At 41.9% G+C, this 20,256-nt stretch overlaps 2 protein-coding genes across 6 annotated transcripts; both read left to right on the top strand.

Annotated features, from left to right (window-relative positions):
- The first annotated feature begins 1,071 nt into the window (after positions 1-1,071).
- LOC140592061 (poly(ADP-ribose) glycohydrolase-like) lies at positions 1,072-10,720 on the top strand. Of its 3 annotated transcripts, XM_072714083.1 has the most exons (17): positions 1,072-1,172; positions 1,741-1,880; positions 3,742-4,010; positions 4,218-4,334; positions 4,450-4,527; positions 5,186-5,257; positions 6,159-6,248; positions 6,342-6,502; positions 7,312-7,391; positions 7,588-7,654; positions 7,763-7,838; positions 8,100-8,247; positions 8,587-8,665; positions 8,875-8,983; positions 9,338-9,446; positions 10,012-10,140; positions 10,280-10,720. In XM_072714083.1, the coding sequence occupies exons 2-17, from the start codon at positions 1,763-1,765 to the stop codon at positions 10,393-10,395; spliced, it is 1,818 nt and encodes a 605-aa protein (XP_072570184.1). In that variant the 5' UTR covers positions 1,072-1,172; positions 1,741-1,762; the 3' UTR covers positions 10,396-10,720. The 3 variants fall into 3 exon arrangements, with proteins under 3 accessions (XP_072570184.1, XP_072570185.1, XP_072570186.1); XM_072714084.1 differs by lacking the exon at positions 1,741-1,880 and having other exon boundaries at positions 1,100-1,172; XM_072714085.1 differs by lacking the exons at positions 1,072-1,172; positions 1,741-1,880; positions 3,742-4,010 and having other exon boundaries at positions 4,222-4,360.
- A 740-nt stretch (positions 10,721-11,460) lies between these two features.
- On the top strand, positions 11,461-20,254 carry LOC111851434 (poly(ADP-ribose) glycohydrolase-like). 3 transcript variants are annotated; one of them, XM_072714086.1, is made up of 17 exons: positions 11,484-11,502; positions 11,775-11,874; positions 12,650-12,918; positions 13,123-13,239; positions 13,355-13,426; positions 13,540-13,611; positions 14,513-14,602; positions 14,696-14,856; positions 15,666-15,745; positions 15,949-16,015; positions 16,124-16,199; positions 16,487-16,634; positions 16,974-17,052; positions 17,262-17,370; positions 17,763-17,871; positions 18,437-18,565; positions 18,858-20,254. In XM_072714086.1, the coding sequence occupies exons 3-17, from the start codon at positions 12,694-12,696 to the stop codon at positions 18,971-18,973; spliced, it is 1,650 nt and encodes a 549-aa protein (XP_072570187.1). In that variant the 5' UTR covers positions 11,484-11,502; positions 11,775-11,874; positions 12,650-12,693; the 3' UTR covers positions 18,974-20,254. The 3 variants fall into 3 exon arrangements, with proteins under 3 accessions (XP_072570188.1, XP_072570187.1, XP_072570189.1); XM_072714087.1 differs by lacking the exons at positions 18,437-18,565; positions 18,858-20,254 and adding an exon at positions 18,116-18,407 and having other exon boundaries at positions 11,461-11,874; XM_072714088.1 differs by lacking the exons at positions 11,484-11,502; positions 11,775-11,874; positions 12,650-12,918 and having other exon boundaries at positions 13,139-13,265.
- Positions 20,255-20,256: the final 2 nt, after the last annotated feature.

Here is a 20,256-nt window from a genome sequence, read left to right as displayed (position 1 = left end):
CCCCTCACTTTCAGTGCACACTTGTCTTACTATAATGTTCGATGGAGTCAGTGTCACAGAACACTCAACTGTTCGTTGAATCAACATGTCTGAATTTTCACTTTCTGGAACCGAACTATACACCTCTGAATAATTCTCCTTAAAAATAAAACACTTAAATGTTTCTAAATTTGTGCAATCATGTAGGCATCCTTCCTTCTTCCGTATGTTCTGGAATTAATTCCAGGTTTAAGAACATAAGAACTATACAAACGAGAGGAGGCCATTCGGCCCATCGAGCTTGCTTGGGGAGAACTTAACTAATAAGCCAGAGTTGTTGAAATCTTATTTGGCTCTGATTTAAAGGAACCCAAAGATTCAGCTTGCACTATGTTATCAGAAAGACTATTCCATATTCTGACTACACGCTGTGTAAAGAAGTGCTTCCTTAAATCCAGTTTGAAATGTTCTCCCGCTAATTTCCACCTATGGCCACAAGTTCTTGTATTTGAACTAATGCTGAAGTAACTATTCGGTTGAACAGCATCCAAACCTGTTAGAATCTTATAGACCTGGATCATGTCCCCCCTGTCTCCTTTGCTTGAGGCTGAACAGATTTAGCTCAACTAACCTTTCCTCGTATGACATTCCTCTAAGACCAGGAATCATTCTTGTGGCCCTACGCTGCACCTTTTCTAAGGCTGCAATGTCCTTTTTAAGATATGGTGACCAAACCTGCACACAATATTCTAGGTGAGGTCTCACCAAGGAATTGTATAATCTTAGCATTACCTCCCTTGACTTTACTGTAGCCCTGAATTGCATAAGTGAAAATGGACCGTTGTCTGATGAATGCAATACAACTTTACAATGCAATTTATTGAACTTATGAACTTTGTTCAAACGGCACTTTGACCTGACAACTGAATATTATGTTTCCATCCGTTCCCATATATACGTTCAGAGCTTGAAAAAAAAGAGCTTTACAGTAAGAACCACAGATTGCGCTCCACAGAAGCTGCAACATTTTCCGGGTTTCTTCAAATATGCTCATAATACACCCCGCCCACGAAGTGCATACTTTCGCTTTCAGTTTTGAACGGCGCGCGTCGTTTAAGATTACATGTGATTGGCCGAAACTCTTCAGAAAATCCCTCACGGCCGCGTGACGAACATCGGCTTGTCGTAAACCAGTGAGTAAGATCTTTGTACATTTACAGTTGTCTAACTTAAGTCTATTTAGCTGTATTGCTACATAGTAAAACATTATAATGCATTTCTGTGTAAATTACGACGGCATTGATAACTGCCATGACGATACTTAATAAGAGAATTTTTCGTGTATACATTTTGTACGACATTCATTAAATATATGAAAAGTAACCTGAATAAAATACATTTTGCTGCTGTAGTATCCCCCCCCCCCCAGCAGCTACATGTTATATATTTGTTCGTATTGAATTGCAGTCAACATATCTTTCATCTGAAGTGGAACTGAAATATATTTGATACACGTCGTTTCCTTAGCTGGGAAGCTAATTGGCTAATATGGCTACTTGTTAAATGCCTATATGCTGCACCTGGTGGGTTACTGCTACTCGTTCTTTCTATTTCTTTCCTAACGATGCATCTTATTACACCAGACTGTTAAGATTGAATGTTAGCGAGTTAGCTGCCTGTCGGAGGGCAAAACGTGGTTTGATGACATCTGCCTTTCTCCGCAAAAAAAGAATCTATTCCCTTAGTACATTAAACTTTCAGGACCGTGAAATCACCGTAAAGCATGTCAGACCTTCCTACTGGGGACAAACAGAACATTGCTCCCGGTGATGCACCAGCAGACACAGGAGATCCGGCGCAAATATCCGGAAGTGACCAATATGCAGAAAAGGAACGCTCGGGTAAAAAGCCAGCATCTTTTTGGTGTTAAGTTAAAATAACCGAGAAATGTACGGTCCTATTAGTGTTAAGATGCATTGACTGCAATTTTTGGATTTTTTTTGTTTCCTTTTCTCCTAAAATGTAAAAATCATAATGGGCTCTTACCATCTAAAAACATACATTTATCTGCTAGGGTCTTTAGCCAGATAAACTATGTGTCGGTCTAAGCCAGAGCTGAACTTTCAAGACACGGGAATGTGCTTGATCAGGTTAAACCAGTATACTTCTCAGTCCTGTTACTGCCACTCTCCCTGTCAGAATGTTTTCATTCCATCCGTACCTTAATCAGGCTAATACTGAATGTGGCAGATTGAAAGCAGTGTGGGTTGGAGTGAAAATATTCAGGGGGGGTGTTACACCAAATTCTGTGACCCTAGAGGCGCTGCCACGCATTTTCGCGAGCTTCCCGTCCGCGTGCATGAGCACTACGCGTTTTACGCAACGCAATTTAACTGCGTGTTCTTGCAAAATATGTAGGAGGGTACGAGAGTGAGTATTTCTGAGCTCCGAAACACGTCGGCAGTGCTCTGTCTAATTTCCTCGTTTATTCGGGGGAAAGTAAAATAAAAATATTTTACTTTTATTTTGTTTTTATTTTACGTTATCTCCACTTTAGGTTACTTAACTGCTGTTTCACATTCTGATACTTAAGACAACCCTTACCCAATCGGCTGATGCAGCCAATTTTGTGATGCACCATATTCTGTATTGTAGTGCACTACATTTACTGTCACAATTAAAAACAGCGTCATCACTCGTCTCGTATAATGCGTTATCGTCTCGTACTGGAACTGGAATAAAATTCTCCTTAACCTATTACACTGAACTATCCTGAATTAAAAGGGACGGATGGCAAGCCTATTTTCAAGTGTGTGTAAATGTAAGAATGCTGGATATAATAAGACGACAGCTGTCTGAATTGTGTAAACACGATGAACATTTCTTTTTAAAGACCCACTTAGCACATTGTTGCCTGAAGATGAATGGTACATTGTTGCTTGTTCAGTATCCACACTTGGGTCACAAAATCTGATGACAGCGGTATTAATTAGTCACCATACTTTGCCAGAGCTGACCTGTACACCCCAGTTATGAAATCTTTCTAATATTATCATGTACAATGAAGACAAGTCACCTAAAGTGTTTTTCACAGCAGAATCACTGATTTTTCCCCAGTTTCTTTTGGGTCGCAGGATTTGATTGGTTGCACCGTCCACCTTCAGCAGAGGGGTCACAATATTTGATAGTAGCTACCAAATCTTGTCACAGAATTCGATGGTCACAGAATTTGGTTTAACAGGGGCACCAGGAACAGGATTGAGAACTTCTGGTTTAGACCATCTGAATAAGTACAGATGTTCCTTGACTTAAAATGGAGTTACGTTCCAATGAACCCATCGCAAATTGGAAATATCATAAGTCGAATATGAATTCATAGGACGCACTTGAGCATTTAGTAGATATAATGGGCTTGTGAAATATTTTAAAACACTGAAAAAACAATGCCATTTTATGAGACACTATGAGATGTTTATGCTCATTATCACTACAGAGACTGGAAGCACGGCTGGGTGAATGCTGCTGTCACCCAGCAGCAGTATAAAGTATTGTATCGGATTTCGATAGCCCGGAAACAGATCAAAATTCAAAGTGTGATCACTACTGACTGCATTCCTGTCGCACCATCATAAAGTCAAAATATCATCAGTCAGACACATCGTAAAACAAGGAGCATCTGTATGTTGAAATTGGTGTTAGGGTTTTGCTGTTCTGTCTGAGAAGCTCATCACGTTAATTTAATTAAAAATCGATTGGGGGCAGTCTCTCATCCCTCAGGCGCGGCCAAACGGAATGACAGCTCTCAAATGAACGATATACTCCACCCTGATGACAAGACACACAAGGGTCAGAGTCGCAGGAAGTCATCCAGTTGTGATGAAAGCACGTCCCAGTCAGGACAGGCAACGGGAGGTGAAGTGACGAGACAGATCTACCGCAGCACACCCTTGTCTGAGCTGAGGAGCCTCCCTTCTTGCCATCTGGAACTGGATAAGTTGTCCTCCAACATGTACCACACAGTTCTGGTCAATGTAAGGATTTAACATTGCTTTAGCTGGACACGTACTATATGGGGTCATATTGAGAGTTAATAAACATCACTCTTGTTCCTTTCCATTCTAGTAAGAGTAAATTCACTGGTCGGCTATAAAGACATTCCAGAGCTTATGTGTTGATGGACCAGTTGATGTATATTGTTACGCAAATTTGTTTATTTTCTGTTTCCGTTCTCTGTCTAGGAAGATGAATTCCAACATAAGCGGTTGGTACCACAATCCGGCTCGCCCAAATGGAATAGCTTTTTTGTGAAAATGCCTTACTCGGCTGAAAGTGTCATGCAGTCAGGCTTTTTCCAGGTGGGGAACCAGAACATTGAATTAAGGCAAGGCTTGCATAAGGGATGGAAGTACTCTCTCATTTCATTTGTTTTTCTGCAAAAAAACTAATTCTCATTGTTCCTCATTTGTTTAGACTGAAAATGCACGATGGAATGGAATTTCTAAAAGTTTGTCCCATCTCTCAAAGACCCCATCATCATCTGATGTTGAGGTATGGTGTCTGATAGGGATGGCCATTTCAGGCAAAATTATTAGTCAAATTTTGCCAGTGATTTTTCAAATAATATTCAATTAACCTCTCCCCCAGCCCACCCCTACCTCAGACACAGAAAAATGTGTATGGAGCATGGATTAAAATAGTTACTTATTTCTGTATACAATTCGATATTATTTGTGGCTGCTAAAAGATTAAAAGTAACATTAAAAAATATCTTGAAGAAATTAAATTGAAACATGAAATCAAACTGACAAGCTCAAGTGCAGTACCATGTAATGACATCTATTAGCCTGTGCCTTGTGCATTCAGGGAAATACTTCTCTGGGTTATCGGTTACTCCATGAATGTATTTCCATGCAAAATGAGACATTACACATTGCTACAAAAGGATAACTTAGAAAAGTAGCCTTGAAACTAGGGCTGAATGATATTGGCAAAATTCTGGGGATCAGTAAATAGTATTTAAAATAGCTCAGTTGTTTGATGTTTTTCTTTTATTTTATACACGTTCTCAAATATTCAACAATGCTGACTCATTCCTAGTATCTGGTCACATTTCAGAGGGAAAATTAGTCAGACTAAATCTAAAGCCAAAAAAAACTTCACTTTACAAGTTTGATTTCTCTCCCCTCTTTCTCTTTTCTCTCTTTAGAATGCAATAAAGAGATACAACCCAAAGTACAAAGACCGGTGGTCCTTTGATGCTCTGCATTCTTTCTTTAAGGTCAGTGATTCAAGTCGTGTTGTGTTCATTTAGTAATAAATGACTAATTGACTTTGAGACAATTATAAAAAATCATTAAATAAATTATGGTCCTTGCCAGCTATCATCACTATAGCAGTTCAAGAGCATATTTCAGAATCAGATTCTTTATTGCCTCACGACCAAGGTTACCAACAGTTTGAGACACCATGTCACAGTTGACAATTAGGTGTAATGTGGACAGAGCATAAATACAAGATAACAAGCAGAGATGGTGAGTGATAAGTACAGAGGTTGGTGCAAGTTTAGTCAAATACTGGAAGTAAACGCAAGTACAATACAGACAATATACATTCATACATACAGTGCGTGATGCAATATGCAATTACAATGTGCAAGTAAATGATCTGTGCTGATGAGAAAGTAAATATTGAAATGGTGCAAGTATTGCATTGTTGTTGATTAAAAGTAGGGGGAGTTGTTGAGGAGTCTGATTGGAACTGGGGAAGAAGCTGGTTTGAATTGTGTTGTTTTGGTGATTAGTGATCTGAGTCACCTACCTGAGGGAAGCAGTTGAAGTAGATCATGCACAAGATGTGACAGGTCCCCTGTAATCCTTTTGGCAGGTTGAGTGTATAGTTGTTCAGTTGATGGCAGTGCAGGACCACAGTTCTTTCAGGCTTTGGTGATGATTGGCTGGGGTCTTTTCTTAGTTAGGGAATCCATTCCACCATACCAGACTGCGATAGAGCATGTCAGGATGCTGACTATGATGGAGGTGTCGAATTGTCCAAGGAGGAGCTGCAAATGAACATTTTTAGCCTGCAATACATGCTTAAAATAAACCTAGCAGCCCCTGACACCAATCTGTTTATAAAAAATAATGCAATTCAACATTAAAGTGTTAACCTATACATTTCAGTCACTATCCACTGAGGCGCAAGTGGACGTGCCTTACATTCTGCACAAAATGTCTGTACTGGCCCTCAAGTTGCCGGACCTGTGCCCAAAGGTAAGATGTACTGAACCCACATCACCACCTCTTCTGGTTTTGTGGGGCTGATGACAGCCTAACATACCTTTGTCCCTCATCATTCTTTGGCAGCCCATTCCCTTGCTGAGACGCGGCCAGCAACACGCCATCACGATGTCCCAGCTCCAGATCGCCTGCCTGCTGGCCAACGCCTTCTACTGCACCTTCCCCCACCGCAATGCCTCCCACCACAACTCAGAGTACTTCCACTACCCCACCATAAACTTCTCCAGGTCTGCTCCTCCTCATGGTGTTTTTGTACCTGGTCATGTTTATGTTCTCTTCTGTAGCCCATCTGGGTGTTACCCGTGAGACTCACACTTTCTAGCCCATCTTGCCATCTCACAGCCATGAGATGTATATCTCACATATTGTGTTGAGCCCAAACAAGACAAAGAAGTTTACTTCAGTGACAAAATGAGACATGTTGCAAATTGGACATGATAGATTAATCTGATCAGCAGGCATCACCACTGGCACAAGCTGACCAGTTTCTGGTGACAGTTATTGGTATCGGTAATATTAGACACAAATACATAGGTTACTGGTATCTCACATCGGTACACCACTATTTATAAGGAGACCTCACCTTTTGATATTTCATTGTTTTCACCAAATTGTGCGGGTTTATCACCCATTTCACTGTTCACTGTGGCTGTTTTGACATATATTTAAGGTAGCCTCTTTTTATACAAAACTATCAATCATGGGTTCAGGTATTTTCCTGCCTAGTCTATTTTTAGTAGTACACAATGTAGACATTTTAACTTTCAGTCCCTGTTTAAACATATAAAATGTTCAAAGTGCAAAAAATTCTAATCGCCATATCTTCATCTCATGAAGTTAGTGTTCACCTGCCCACATTGGCCATTTGGTGGGACATCATTCTTCTATTCTTTATTGGATGATGATTCATTGCTGCTATGAAAAGTAGTTTTCTAAGAAAGAGAAAAATGAAGGAAGATTTGTGGAATGTAAAGTGCACATTTCCCTTTATGTCACGTTCAGTGTGGTGGGTGTATTCTTTTCGCCCTCTCTACAGCTTGTTTGGGAACTGGTCACCAAGGAAACAGGAGAAACTCAAAGCCATTTTCAACTACTTCAAGATAGTATCAGATCACGGTAACTGCTGTATGAAGTGCTTCCTGATGGATTATGGGTCATTATTCCTTTCCTGTTCCTTATAACTTGGAGGTGTGCAGGATAGAAAAGGCAAAGTCAACCTTGGATCCAGCATTTGTTGGATCCTTTGCAGGAAGCCACAGGAGGTCAAAATGGTTTTTCTATCAAAAACCCACTATTTGTTCTCTGCCTACAGAAAAAGAGATCGAGGGACTGGTGACCTTCGAGAGGTGCTGTCTTCGTGACGCTCCACAATGGGAAAGGTGGCTATGGTATTTTTTCCTGTTTGCATGTCTTGTAAAAGATGGAATGTGTCATTGACGTGCGGCCGATTGTCCCCTCTTTGTGGCTGGCCCTCTGGCACTGTATAGGGAATCCAAAATGCTGACTAAGCTTCACGTCTCCTCAGAAGGCACCATTGAGGAGAAGGGCCAGGGCATGTTGCAGGTACGTAACCCAACCAGACTTGCTGTCCCCTGCCTCATTCTGTACCTGCTATCTTCTTCTCCTTCCTCAATCAGGTCTGGCTCTGGTTTATTGAAATGATATTATATATATACAGTACTTGTTTAACACTGTTTTTCTATAAAATATACTTGGTAAGTTGGATTACCTCGACATTGCTTATATTGCTTCATTCTGTATCTTCTTGTAATACTGCAATATTACCCATGCAAGCTGCTGTTGAAGTTTCCGGGTTTATGGCAGGTGGACTTTGCCTGCAGCTTGGTAGGAGGGGGTGTGCTTGGGAATGGACTGGTCCAGGAGGAGATCCTGTTCCTCTGCTACCCAGAGCTCATTGTGTCCAGGCTTTTTACTGAGAGGCTGGCCAACAACGAGTGCCTCCGGATCACCGGTAAGAGTATGTATGAGGTACCTCATATTAATGTGACCTCCACAGTCTAGTGGGAAACCCAACACTGGTCTGGTAGCTCTGTTACTTCTTAAAATGTCTTGTAAACTTTGGAACAATATGATTTTAAAATTTGTATTAATCACTGATCAATTAGGTATTTTTTCAGTTCCAGGGGAACAGCACGGTTTTGTCCAAGCTAGGACGTTACTCAACTGATTCAAATAAACAATGGCTGGGTTCTGCTTCAGTTAGCTTGGAGTTTTAGTGCTGGTCTTAGGCAAAAATGCACTCGCATTTGTCATAGCCTGTGCCATAACAATATTTGGGCTCCCCCTACAGGTCTCCAGCAGTACAACAGATATACTGGCTTCAGCGACACCTTTGTCTGTCGGGGATTTCATGTGGACCAATGCCAGAGGTAACCCATGAACACGTCACTGCCATTTCCAGTTGACTTTATGCCTCTGCACCCAAGTTTTGCTGCAGATGCAGCTTTTCCCCACTTGCAGAAACATACTCTGCTCTTCTCGTAGATCTGCAGTGCCACAAGGTAAAGTGCATGTGTGCTAAGTGAAAGGATTCTTCAGACTAAGTGAAAAACTAACAAATGTTAATCTCTATCCAAAGGGATGAATGGCTCAGACGGCAGAGAAAAATGGTCGCCATTGACGCATTGAACTTCAAACACCAGAAGGAGCAGTACGACATGACACGCGTAATCCGTGAGCTGAACAAGGTTGGTTGGCCTGCACGGTCTCACCCTGTTACTGTGACTAATCATGGTAAGGAAACCATTGTGGTGTGACCAATGTCAATGGGGTGCTTGGAAACAACTCTGATCTTATCTTCTCTACAAAGTGGAAAAGTTCAGTACATTAGGATGCCAAGAAGAATTTGTCAGTGTTTGGATTTGTTGGTCACTATTAACATCTGATTAGATTTGTTACTCATCTTGTTTGATGTTGCCAATGATCTTTTGGCTCTCAAGCTGTTCTTGTGTTTTCAGACTTTGCTTGCATGAGTTTTCTTCTGACCAGGTTAAGAAGCAAAGGAGCTTTTCTTAATGTGCGTTTTGGGTTATTTTTTGAAGGCCTACTGTGGTTTCCGGGGAGAAAAGAACATTCCTGTCGATTACCTCCCAGCTGTAGCTACTGGGAACTGGGGCTGTGGTGCCTTTAAGGGTGACCCCAAACTCAAAGGTAAGGCAGGTCACCTCCTAGGAGGACAGGAAAATGCCTTGTTGGAATATGCAGCTGGAATATAAACCATTGGGTAATTTTTGGAAGAATGTAAATGTACCGAGGTCCTCCTCTTGTTAAATGATGTAACATAGCTGATGTCCCTTTCTGTGTTCTAAGACTATTGCTCTTGAATTAGTTATTGTGGTTTATCTTTAGCTCAGTGCTTTCGTCCATCTATCTTCCAATCCCTGGTCCTGGTCAGAATGGAGCCTTACCAATGCTGCACGTCCACCACACATGGGATCCCCATCCATCACATTCTGCACATTTATACAGACACTATGGGCAATTTAGACATGCTCATTACCCTATTTACATGGCTTTGGACTGAACGTGCACATGGAGCGACCATGTAAACTCCACACAAAGAGTGTAGGATTTGAACCCCCAGCTCAGCCATGAAACCCCCATGGTTCTCATACTCTATGGAAGTGTTTCCCAGTCCGGTCCTCAGGGACCCACAGAGTCCACATTTTTGCTCCCTTCCAGCTCCCTCCTGACCATGTTCCCTCTTCTGCTGCAGGTCTTATACAGCTAATGGCTGCAGCCGTGGCCCAGAGAGACGTGGCCTTCTTCACGTTCCACAACAAGCACCTTGAAATGGAGCTGCTGGGGATGTACCAGTTCCTCATCAATCATAATGTAACAGTGGGTGAGTTAATTCCCATGTTTTATGTTGTTGTGAAGATCGTAGGAAATCCACAGCCTTGAGGTTCCTAGCAATGGGTCCCATCTACTGCTGATCCTCACATAAGTGTCCACATGCTAATTTTGTCTCGCTCTCTTTCCAGCTCGGCTCTTTGAGCTCCTCAGGAATTTCTGCAGGATTGTGAGTCACAGTGGAGAGCCTGAAGACCTCTTTAGGTACATCAGACGTGCTGTCGCAGACACGACAAGCAAACACTAAGAGGCTGCATGAAGCTGTTGCACCATAAGAAAGTTCTAAGGCAACACAGCCTTTGCAAACTATCAACGGAAAAAATAATTCCCGTAAATTAGGTGAACTTTTATTTTTTTGTCTAAATCTAAACCATGATCAGTACTTCGACTTAATTGACGGGATGCTTTTCTAGTCTGGGAAGACACTAAGGGTATGAGTATTGGACAATATGCAGCCTGTTCTTGCTGTTTTAAAGAATGAGTATATTTAACCAATAAATTCTTATAAGGTGTTACAGATTAATTCAATGAAAATGGGTGTAAATGCAATAAAATTACCATTTGTACAAGTACATGGGAATTCTTTATTTTTCACATAGAACATGTCACTCTGCTGTGAGACACGGGTGGGAGCAAAGCTTGGAGTCAGAGTGGCATTAGTATGGAGTTCTTGGGCTTCAGGGCCTTGACCGGGACTCAGCAGTGATATGATTACTCTGTCGGGTGATTCAGGGCACCAGTCCAGACATGAGTCCTAGCCAGCTGGGTAACACACCAACCTAATTTCACACACTCACTGTTTCATTTGTGTTCTTGTGTAAATATAAAACTTCCATAGAAGCTGGAGCAGTTAAACAGCACAAATGGTGTGGCAAATGTCCTTGCTGCAAACACAGCAGCAGAAGGTGGACCAGACTGATGTAAAGAGAAAATAAAAAGCTAACAATGTGCTTTATTTACGGAGGCAAAAATAACACAATAAGATGTATCACCACTAGGAGAATAAATATATCATATACAGCTTCTGATTGTTCAGAAAAGTGCAAATTTTTCATAATGCTAAGAAGATCTTCCAGGTAAGTATTGTTTTTAGCAAACTGCATACTTTTTCCTCAACCCTTTTACTTTGATACTGGAGAACTAATGGGGAGGGGTGTGTAAAACATTGCTAATGCTATGCTGCATTATCACAAAATGGCTGCCTCCATGGGAACAGGAATGTCATGTGACTTGGGAGTAAGTACAAAACACCATCCATCCTGGCCTCTTATAAGGAGTGCAAACTGCTCATGTGACCAGCTGGGACCAGTCAAAGTGGAGAGTAAAGGAAACTATTGTTTCCTACAGACCTGGGGTATGTTTCCCAAATACAACTTTACAATGCAATTTATTGAACTTATGAACTTTGTTCAAACGGCACTTTGACCTGACAACTGAATATTATGTTTCCATCCGTTCCCATATATACGTTCAGAGCTTGAAAAAAAACTTAAATATTGGAACGTCAAAAAGAGCTTTACAGTAAGAACCACAGATTGCGCTCCACTGAAGCTGCAACATTTTCCGGGTTTCTTCAAATATGCTCATAATACACCCCGCCCACGAAGTGCATACTTTCGCTTTCAGTTTTGAACGGCGCGCGTCGTTTAAGATTACATGTGATTGGCCGGAACTCTTCAGAAAATCCCTCACGGCCGCGTGACGAACATCGGCTTGTCTTAAACCAGTGAGTAAGATCTTTGTACATTTACAGTTGTCTAACTTAAGTCTATTTAGCTGTATTGCTACATGGTAAAACATTATAATGCATTTCTGTGTAAATTACGACGGCATTGATAACTGCCATGACGATACTTAATAACAGAATTTTTCGTGTATACATTTTGTACGACATTCATTAAATATATGAAAAGTAACCTTAATTTGATAGTAGCTACCAAATCTTGTCACAGAATTCGATGGTCACAGAATTTGATTTAACAGGGGCACCAGGAACAGGATTGAGAACTTCTGGTTTAGATCATCTGAATAAGTACAGATGTTCCTTGACTTAAAATGGAGTTACGTTCCAATGAACCCGTCGCAAATTGAAAATATAAGTCGAATATGAATTCATAGGACGCACTTGAGCATTTACTAGATATAATGGGCTTGTGAAATATTTTAAAACACTGAAAAAACAATGCCATTTTATGAGACACTATGAGATGATTATGCTCATTATCACTACAGAGACTGGAAGCACGGCTGGGTGAATGCTGCTGTCACCCAGCAGCAGTATAAAGTATTGTATCGGATTTCGATAGCCCGGAAACAGATCAAAATTCAAAGTGTGATCACTACTGACTGCATTCCTGTCGCACCATCATAAAGTTGAAATATCATCAGTCAGACACATCGTAAAACAAGGAGCATCTGTATGTTGAAATTGGTGTTAGGGTTTTGTTGTTGTGTCTGACAAGCTCATCACATTAATTTAATTAAAAATCGATTGGGGGCAGTCTCTCATCCCTCAGGTGTGGCCAAACGGAAGGACAGCTCTCAAATGAACGATATACTCCACCCTGATGACAAGACACACAAGGGTCAGAGTCGCAGGAAGTCATCCAGTTGTGATGAAAGCACGTCCCAGTCAGGACAGGCAACGGGAGGTGAAGTGACGAGACAGATCTACCGCAGCACACCCTTGTCTGAGCTGAGGAGCCTCCCTTCTTGCCATCTGGAACTGGATAAGTTGTCCTCCAGCAAGTACCACACAGTTCTGGTCAATGTAAGGATTTAACATTGCTTTAGCTGGACACGTACTATATGGGGTCATATTGAGAGTTAATAAACATCACTGTTCCTTTCCATTCTCGTAAAAGCAAATTCACTGGACGGCAATAAAGACATTCCAGAGCTTATGTGTTGATGGACCAGTTGATGTATATTGTTACACAAATTTGTTTATTTTCTGTTTCCGTTCTCTGTCTAGGAAGATCAATTCCAACATAAGCGGTTGGTACCACAATCCGGCCCACCCAAATGGAATAGCTTTTTTGTGAAAATGCCTTACTCGGCTGAAAGTGTCATGCAGTCAGGCATTTTCCAGGTGGGGAACCAGAACATTGAATTAAGGCAAGGTTTGCATAAGGGATGGAAGTACTCTCTCATTTCGTATGTTTTTCTGCAAATAAACTAATTCTCATTGTTCTTCATTTGTTTAGACTGCACGATGGAATGAAATTTCTAAAAGTTTGTCCCATCTCTCAAAGACCCCATCATCATCTGATGTTGAGGTATGGTGTCTGATAGGGATGGCCATTTCAGGCAAAATTATTAGTCAAAAGCCAAAAAAAACTTCACTTTACAAGTTTGATTTCTCTCCCCTCTTTCTCTTTTCTCTCTTTAGAATGCAATAAAGAGATACAACCCAAAGTACAAAGACCGGTGGTCCTTTGATGCTCTGCATTCTTTCTGTCAGGTCAGTGATTCAAGTCGTGTTGTGTTCATTTAGTAATAAATGACTAATTGACTTTGAGACAATTATATAACATCATTAAATAAATCATGGTCCTTGCCAGCTATCATCACTATAGCAGTTCAAGAGCATATTTCAGAATCAGATTCTTTATTGCCTCACGACCAAGGTTACCAACAGTTTGAGACACCATGTCACAGTTGACAATTAGGTGTAATGTGGACAGAGCATAAATACAAGATAACAAGCAGAGATGGTGAGTGATAAGTACAGAGGTTGGTGCAAGTTTAGTCAAATACTGGAAGTAAACGCAAGTACAATACAGACAATATACATTCATACATACAGTGCGTGATGCAATATGCAATTACAATGTGCAAGTAAATGATCTGTGCTGATGAGAAAGTAAATATTGAAATGGTGCAAGTATTGCATTGTTGTTGATTAAAAGTAGGGGGAGTTGTTGAGGAGTCTGATTGGAACTGGGGAAGAAGCTGGTTTGAATTGTGTTGTTTTGGTGGTTAGTGATCTGAGTCACCTACCTGAGGGAAGCAGTTGAAGTAGATCATGCACAAGATGTGACAGGTCCCCTGTAATCCTTTTGGCAGGTTGAGTGTATAGTTGTTCAGTTGATGGCAGTGCAGGACCACAGTTCTTTCAGGCTTTGGTGATGATTGGCTGGGGTCTTTTCTTAGTTAGGGAATCCATTCCACCATACCAGACTGCGATAGAGCATGTCAGGATGCTGACTATGATGGAGGTGTCGAATTGTCCAAGGAGGAGCTGCAAATGAACATTTTTAGCCTGCAATACATGCTTAAAATAAACCTAGCAGCCCCTGACACCAATCTGTTTATAAAAAATAATGCAATTCAACATTAAAGTGTTAACCTATACATTTCAGTCACTATCCACTGAGGCGCAAGTGGACGTGCCTTACATTCTGCACAAAATGTCTGTACTGGCCCTCAAGTTGCCGGACCTGTGCCCGAAGGTAAGATGTACTTAACCCACATCACCACCTCTTCTGGTTTTGTGGGGCTGATGACAGCCTAACATACCTTTGTCCCTCATCATTCTTTGGCAGCCCATTCCCTTGCTGAGACGCGGCCAGCAACACGCCATCACGATGTCCCAGCTCCAGATCGCCTGCCTGCTGGCCAACGCCTTCTACTGCACCTTCCCCCACCGCAATGCCTCCCACCACAACTCAGAGTACTTCCACTACCCCACCATAAACTTCTCCAGGTCTGCTCCTCCTCATGGTGTTTTTGTACCTGGTCATGTTTATGTTCTCTTCTGTAGCCCATCTGGGTGTTACCCGTGAGACTCACACTTTCTAGCCCATCTTGCCATCTCACAGCCATGAGATGTATATCTCACATATTGTGTTGAGCCCAAACAAGACAAAGAAGTTTACTTCAGTGACAAAATGAGACATGTTGCAGAGTGGACATGATAGATTAATCTGATCAGCAGGCATCACCACTGGCACAAGCTGACCAGTTTCTGGTGACAGTTATTGGTATCGGTAATATTAGACACAAATCCATAGGTTACTGGTATCTCACATCGGTACACCACTATTTATAAGGAGACCTCACCTTTTGATATTTCACTGTTGTCACCAAATTGTGTGGGTTTATCACCCATTTCACTGTTCACTGTGGCTAATTTGACATATATTTAAGGTAGCCTCTTTTTATACAAAACCATCAATCATGGGTTCAGGTATTTTCCCGCCTAGTCTATTTTTAATAGTACAAAATGTAGACATTTTAACTTTCAGTCCCTGTTTAAATGTATAAAATGTTCATAGTGCAAAAAATTCTAATCGCCATATCTTCATCTCATGAAGTTAGTGTTCACCTGCCCACATTGGCCATTTGGTGGGACATCATTCTTCTATTCTTTATTGGATGATGACTCATTGCTGCTATGAAAAGTAGTTTTCTAAGAAAGAGAAAAATGAAGGAAGATTTGTGGAATGTAAAGCGCACATTTCCCTTTATGTCACGTTCAGTGTGGTGGGTGTATTCTTTTCGCCCTCTCTACAGCTTGTTTGGGAACTGGTCACCAAGGAAACAGGAGAAACTCAAAGCCATTTTCAACTACTTCAAGATAGTATCAGATCACGGTAACTGCTGTATGAAGTGCTTCCTGATGGATTATGGGTCATTATTCCTTTCCTGTTCCTTATAACTTGGAGGTGTGCAGGATAGAAAAGGCAAAGTCAACCTTGGATCCAGACACTTGTTGGATCCTTTGCAGGAAGCCACAGGAGGTCAAAATGGTGTTTCTATCAAAAACCCACTGTCCGTGCTTGTTCTCTGCCTACAGAAAAAGAGATCGAGGGACTGGTGAACTTCGAGAGGTGCTGTCTTCGTGACGCTCCACAATGGGAAAGGTGGCTATGGTTCTTTTTCCTGTTTGCATGTCTTGTAAAAGATGGAATGTGTCATTGACGTGCGGCCGATTGTCCCCTCTTTGTGGCTGGCCCTCTCGCACTGTATAGGGAATCCAAAATGCTGACTAAGCTTCACGTCTCCTCAGAAGGCACCATTGAGGAGAAGGGCCAGGGCATGCTGCAGGTACATAACCCAACCAGACTTGCTGTCCCCTGCCTCATTCTGTACCTGCTATCTTCTTCTCCTTCCTCAATCAGCTCTGGCTCTGGTTTATTGAAATGATATTATATATTATATTTATACTTGTGTATCACAACACTGTTTTTCTATAAAATATACTTGATAAGTTGGATTACCTCTACATTGCTTATATTGCTTCATTCTGTATCCTCTTGTAATACTGCAATATCACTCATGCAAGCTGCTGTGGAGTCTTCTGTGCTGAGTTGAAGGTCTCGGGCTTGTGGCAGGTGGACTTTGCCAACAACTTGGTAGGAGGGGATGTGTTTGGGAACGCACTGGTCCAGGAGAATATAATGTTCCTCTGCTACCCAGAGCTCATTGTGTCCAGGCTTTTTACTGAGAGGCTGGCCAACAACGAGTGCCTCCGGATCACCGGTAAGAGCATGTATGAGGTACCTCATACTAATGTGACCTCCACAGTCTAGTGGGAAACCACACAATGGTCTGGTATCTCTGTTACTTCTCAAAATGTCTTGTAACCTTTGGAACAATATGATTTAAAAATATGTATTAATCACTGATCAATTAGGTATTTTTTCAGTTCCAGGGGAACAGCACAGTTTTGTCCAAGCTAGGACGTTACTCTACTGATTCAAATAAACGATGGCTGGGTTCTGCTTCAGTTAGCTTGGAGTTTTAGTGCTGGTCTTAGGCAAAAATGCACTCACATTTGTCATAGCCTGTGCCATAACAATATTTGGGCTCCCCCTACAGGTCTCCAGCAGTACAACAGATACACTGGCTTCAGCGACACCTTTGTCTGTCAGGGATTTTATATAGACCAATGCCAGAGGTAACCCATGAACACGTCACTGCCATTTCCAGTTGACTTTATGCCTCTGCACCCAAGTTTTGCTGCAGATGCAGCTTTTCCCCACTTGCAGAAACATACTATGCTCTTCTCGTAGATCTCCAGTGCCACAAGGTAACGTGCATGTGTGCTAAGTGAAAGGATTCTTCAGACTAAGTGAAAAACTAACAAATGTTAATCTCTATCCAAAGGGATGAATGGCTCAGACGGCAGAGAAAAATGGTCGCCATTGACGCATTGAACTTCAAAAACCAGAAGGAGCAGTACGACATGACACGCGTAATCCGTGAGCTGAACAAGGTTGGTTGGCCTGCACGGTCTCACCCTGTTACTGTGACTAATCATGGTAAGGATACCATTGTGGTGTGACCAATGTCAATGGGGTGCTTGGAAACAACTCTGATCTTATCTTCTCTACAAAGTGGAAACGTTCAGTACATTAGGATGCCAAGAAGAATTTGTCAGGCCAAGAAGAATTTGTCAGGCCAAGAAGAATTTGTCAGTGTTTGGATTTATTGGTCACTATTAACATCTGATTAGATTTGTTACTCATCTTGTTTGATGTTGCCAAGGATCTTTTGGCTCTCAAGCTGTTCTTGTGTTTTCAGACTTTGCTTGCATGAGTTTTCTTCTGACCAGGTTAAGAAGCAAAGGAGCTTTTCTTAATGTGCGTTTTGGGTTATTTTTTGAAGGCCTACTGTGGTTTCCGGGGAGAAGAGAACATTCCTGTCGATTACCTCCCAGCTGTAGCTACTGGGAACTGGGGCTGCGGTGCCTTTAAGGGTGACCCCAAACTCAAAGGTAAGGCAGGTCACCTCCTAGGAGGACAGGAAAATGCCTTGTTGGAATATGCAGCTGGAATATAAACCATTGGGTAATTTTTGGAAGAATGTAAATGTACCGAGGTCCTCCTCTTGTTAAATGATGTAACATAGCTGATGTCCCTTTCTGTGTTCTAAGACTATTGCTCTTGAATTAGTTATTGTGGTTTATCTTTAGCTCAGTGCTTTCGTCCATATATCTTCCAATCCCTGATCCTGGTCAGAATGGAGCCTTACCAATGCTGCACGTCCACCACACATGGGATCCCCATCCATCACATTCTGCACATTTATACAGACACTATGGGCAATTTAGACATGCTCATTACCCTATTTACATGGCTTTGGACTGAACGTGGACATGGAGCGACCATGTAAACTCCACACAAAGAGTGTAGGATTTGAACCCCCAGCTCAGCCATGAAACCCCCATGGTTCTCATACTCTATGGAAGTGTTTCCCAGTCCGGTCCTCGGGGGCCCACAGAGTCCACATTTTTGCTCCCTTCCAGCTCCCTTCTGACCATGTTCCCTCTTCTGCTGCAGGTCTTATACAGCTAATGGCTGCAGCCGTGGCCCAGAGAGACGTGGCCTTCTTCACGTTCCACAACAAGCACCTTGAAATGGAGCTGCTGGGGATGTACCAGTTCCTCATCAATCATAATGTAACAGTGGGTGAGTTAATTCCCACCCCCCCTCCTGCATGCTAAATGAAGACTCAGGATCACACAAAATTGTATGAGCATTTGACACATTTAACACGTGCACCTGAAAACAGATGATACACGGTCTGCCTTTTGCTTATTTTCACTGATAACTTTTTTTTTCTCTGCATATCGCTGATGTTTTATGTTGTTGTGAAGATCGTAGGGAATCCACAGCTTTGAGGTTCCTAGCAATGGGTCCCATCTACTGCTGATCCTCACATAAGTGTCCACATGCTAATTTTGTCTCGCTCTCTTTCCAGCTCGGCTCTTTGAGCTCCTCAGAAATTACTGCAGGCTTGTGAGTCACAGTGGAGAGCCTGAAGACCTCTTTAGGTACATCAGACGTGCTGTCGCAGACACGACAAGCAAACACTAAGAGGCTGCATGAAGCTGTTGCACCATAAGAAAGTTCTAAGGCAACACAGCCTTTGCAAACAATCAACGGAAAAAATAATTCCCGTAAATTAGGTGAACTTTTATTTTTTTGTCTAAATCTAAACCATGATCAGTACTTCGACTTAATTGACGGGATGCTTTTCTAGTCTGGGAAGACTCTAATGCTACGTTCACACCGCGAGCGTCAAAGACGCCAGCCGTCGCTCCCGCCGCCCTGAACGCGACGCTAGACAACGCCGGAGACGCTCTCTGACGTCATAGAGTGGACGGGGACAAGGCCACTCAGAATGCCAGGCTCTGAGAACTTTTTAAAAGGGGTCGCAAAACAAACAAACATGTAGCTTATATCTTTGCGCCGACTCCTGATAGGACATAATTTGTCAAATAAATATTGTTGTGAGCCAGTTATTTGCATTTGCAAATCAAGCGTTCTGGAGGGAAAATGTTACCTATAAATAGAGTAGCGCTTCTTTTCAAATTTACCTTCTCACAATGGATGATCGCCAAGTAGTTACTTGTGCTTTATGTTTCTTTAGTTAACATAAATAGTACTTAAAATGTATCACGACAGTTCTACTAAAACACATAATTATGTTTTGACAAACACTAATGCTATAAATAGGTATAACATTACCGACAATTTGCACTGTTTTCTCTGCTATGGCGCCTAAATTGATCAAAAAAATATATTATGCACTTCACCATCTCACCTGGAACACCGATTGTTTCGGACACTCTGGTCCATGCCTCATTTTTTTAAATTTATGTCCCTGTATGCAAACAGAGACACATCATATATAACTGGGTACCCGGCCACAGCAATAATAAGTCTCTCCTTCATTGTGCCTAGGAACGGTTGGGTCGGAACAAAAGTATACACGCTTATGTTCTGCGGCGCTCTCTTTAGCGGAGCATCTCTACATTCCCATTGGTTGCCGCCCAACCGCGTCACAGCTCATTACCATAAAGTCGAATGGATTCAACTTCTGTCTGACGCTCCCGCGGCCCAGATCGCGACGCGCCGCTCCTCAACGCCTCCTGACGCTCCCTCCCATAGAGAATGAATGACTTCCGGTCGCTTTGACGCTCTCGCCGCTCACAGTGTGAACGTAGCATAAGGGTATGAATATTGCACAATATGCAGCCTGTTCTTGCTGTTTTAAAGAATGAGTATATTTAACCAATAAATTCTTATAAGGTGTTACAGATTAATTCAATGAAAATGGGTGTAAATGCAATAAAATTACCATTTGTACAAGTACA

The sequence above is a fragment of the Paramormyrops kingsleyae genome, chromosome 7 (genome assembly GCF_048594095.1).
Source record: "Paramormyrops kingsleyae isolate MSU_618 chromosome 7, PKINGS_0.4, whole genome shotgun sequence".
Taxonomy (NCBI): Eukaryota; Metazoa; Chordata; class Actinopteri; order Osteoglossiformes; family Mormyridae; genus Paramormyrops; species Paramormyrops kingsleyae.
This window is presented reverse-complemented; position numbering and strand designations above follow the sequence as displayed.

What these genes read in the sequence shown, in the direction of transcription:
- LOC140592061 (XM_072714083.1), top strand. Translation starts at nt 1,763, where the DNA reads ATGTCAGACCTTCCTACTGGGGACAAACAGAACATTGCTCCCGGTGAT. An exon ending in CATCATCATCTGATGTTGAG is followed by an intron (nt 4,528 to 5,185) that starts GTATGGTGTCTG and finishes TTCTCTCTTTAG; the next exon opens with AATGCAATAAAGAGATACAA. An exon ending in CGAGTGCCTCCGGATCACCG is followed by an intron (nt 8,248 to 8,586) that starts GTAAGAGTATGT and finishes CTCCCCCTACAG; the next exon opens with GTCTCCAGCAGTACAACAGA.
- LOC111851434 (XM_072714086.1), top strand. Translation starts at nt 12,694, where the DNA reads ATGAACGATATACTCCACCCTGATGACAAGACACACAAGGGTCAGAGT. An exon ending in CCCACCATAAACTTCTCCAG is followed by an intron (nt 14,857 to 15,665) that starts GTCTGCTCCTCC and finishes CCCTCTCTACAG; the next exon opens with CTTGTTTGGGAACTGGTCAC. An exon ending in AGGGCCAGGGCATGCTGCAG is followed by an intron (nt 16,200 to 16,486) that starts GTACATAACCCA and finishes GGCTTGTGGCAG; the next exon opens with GTGGACTTTGCCAACAACTT.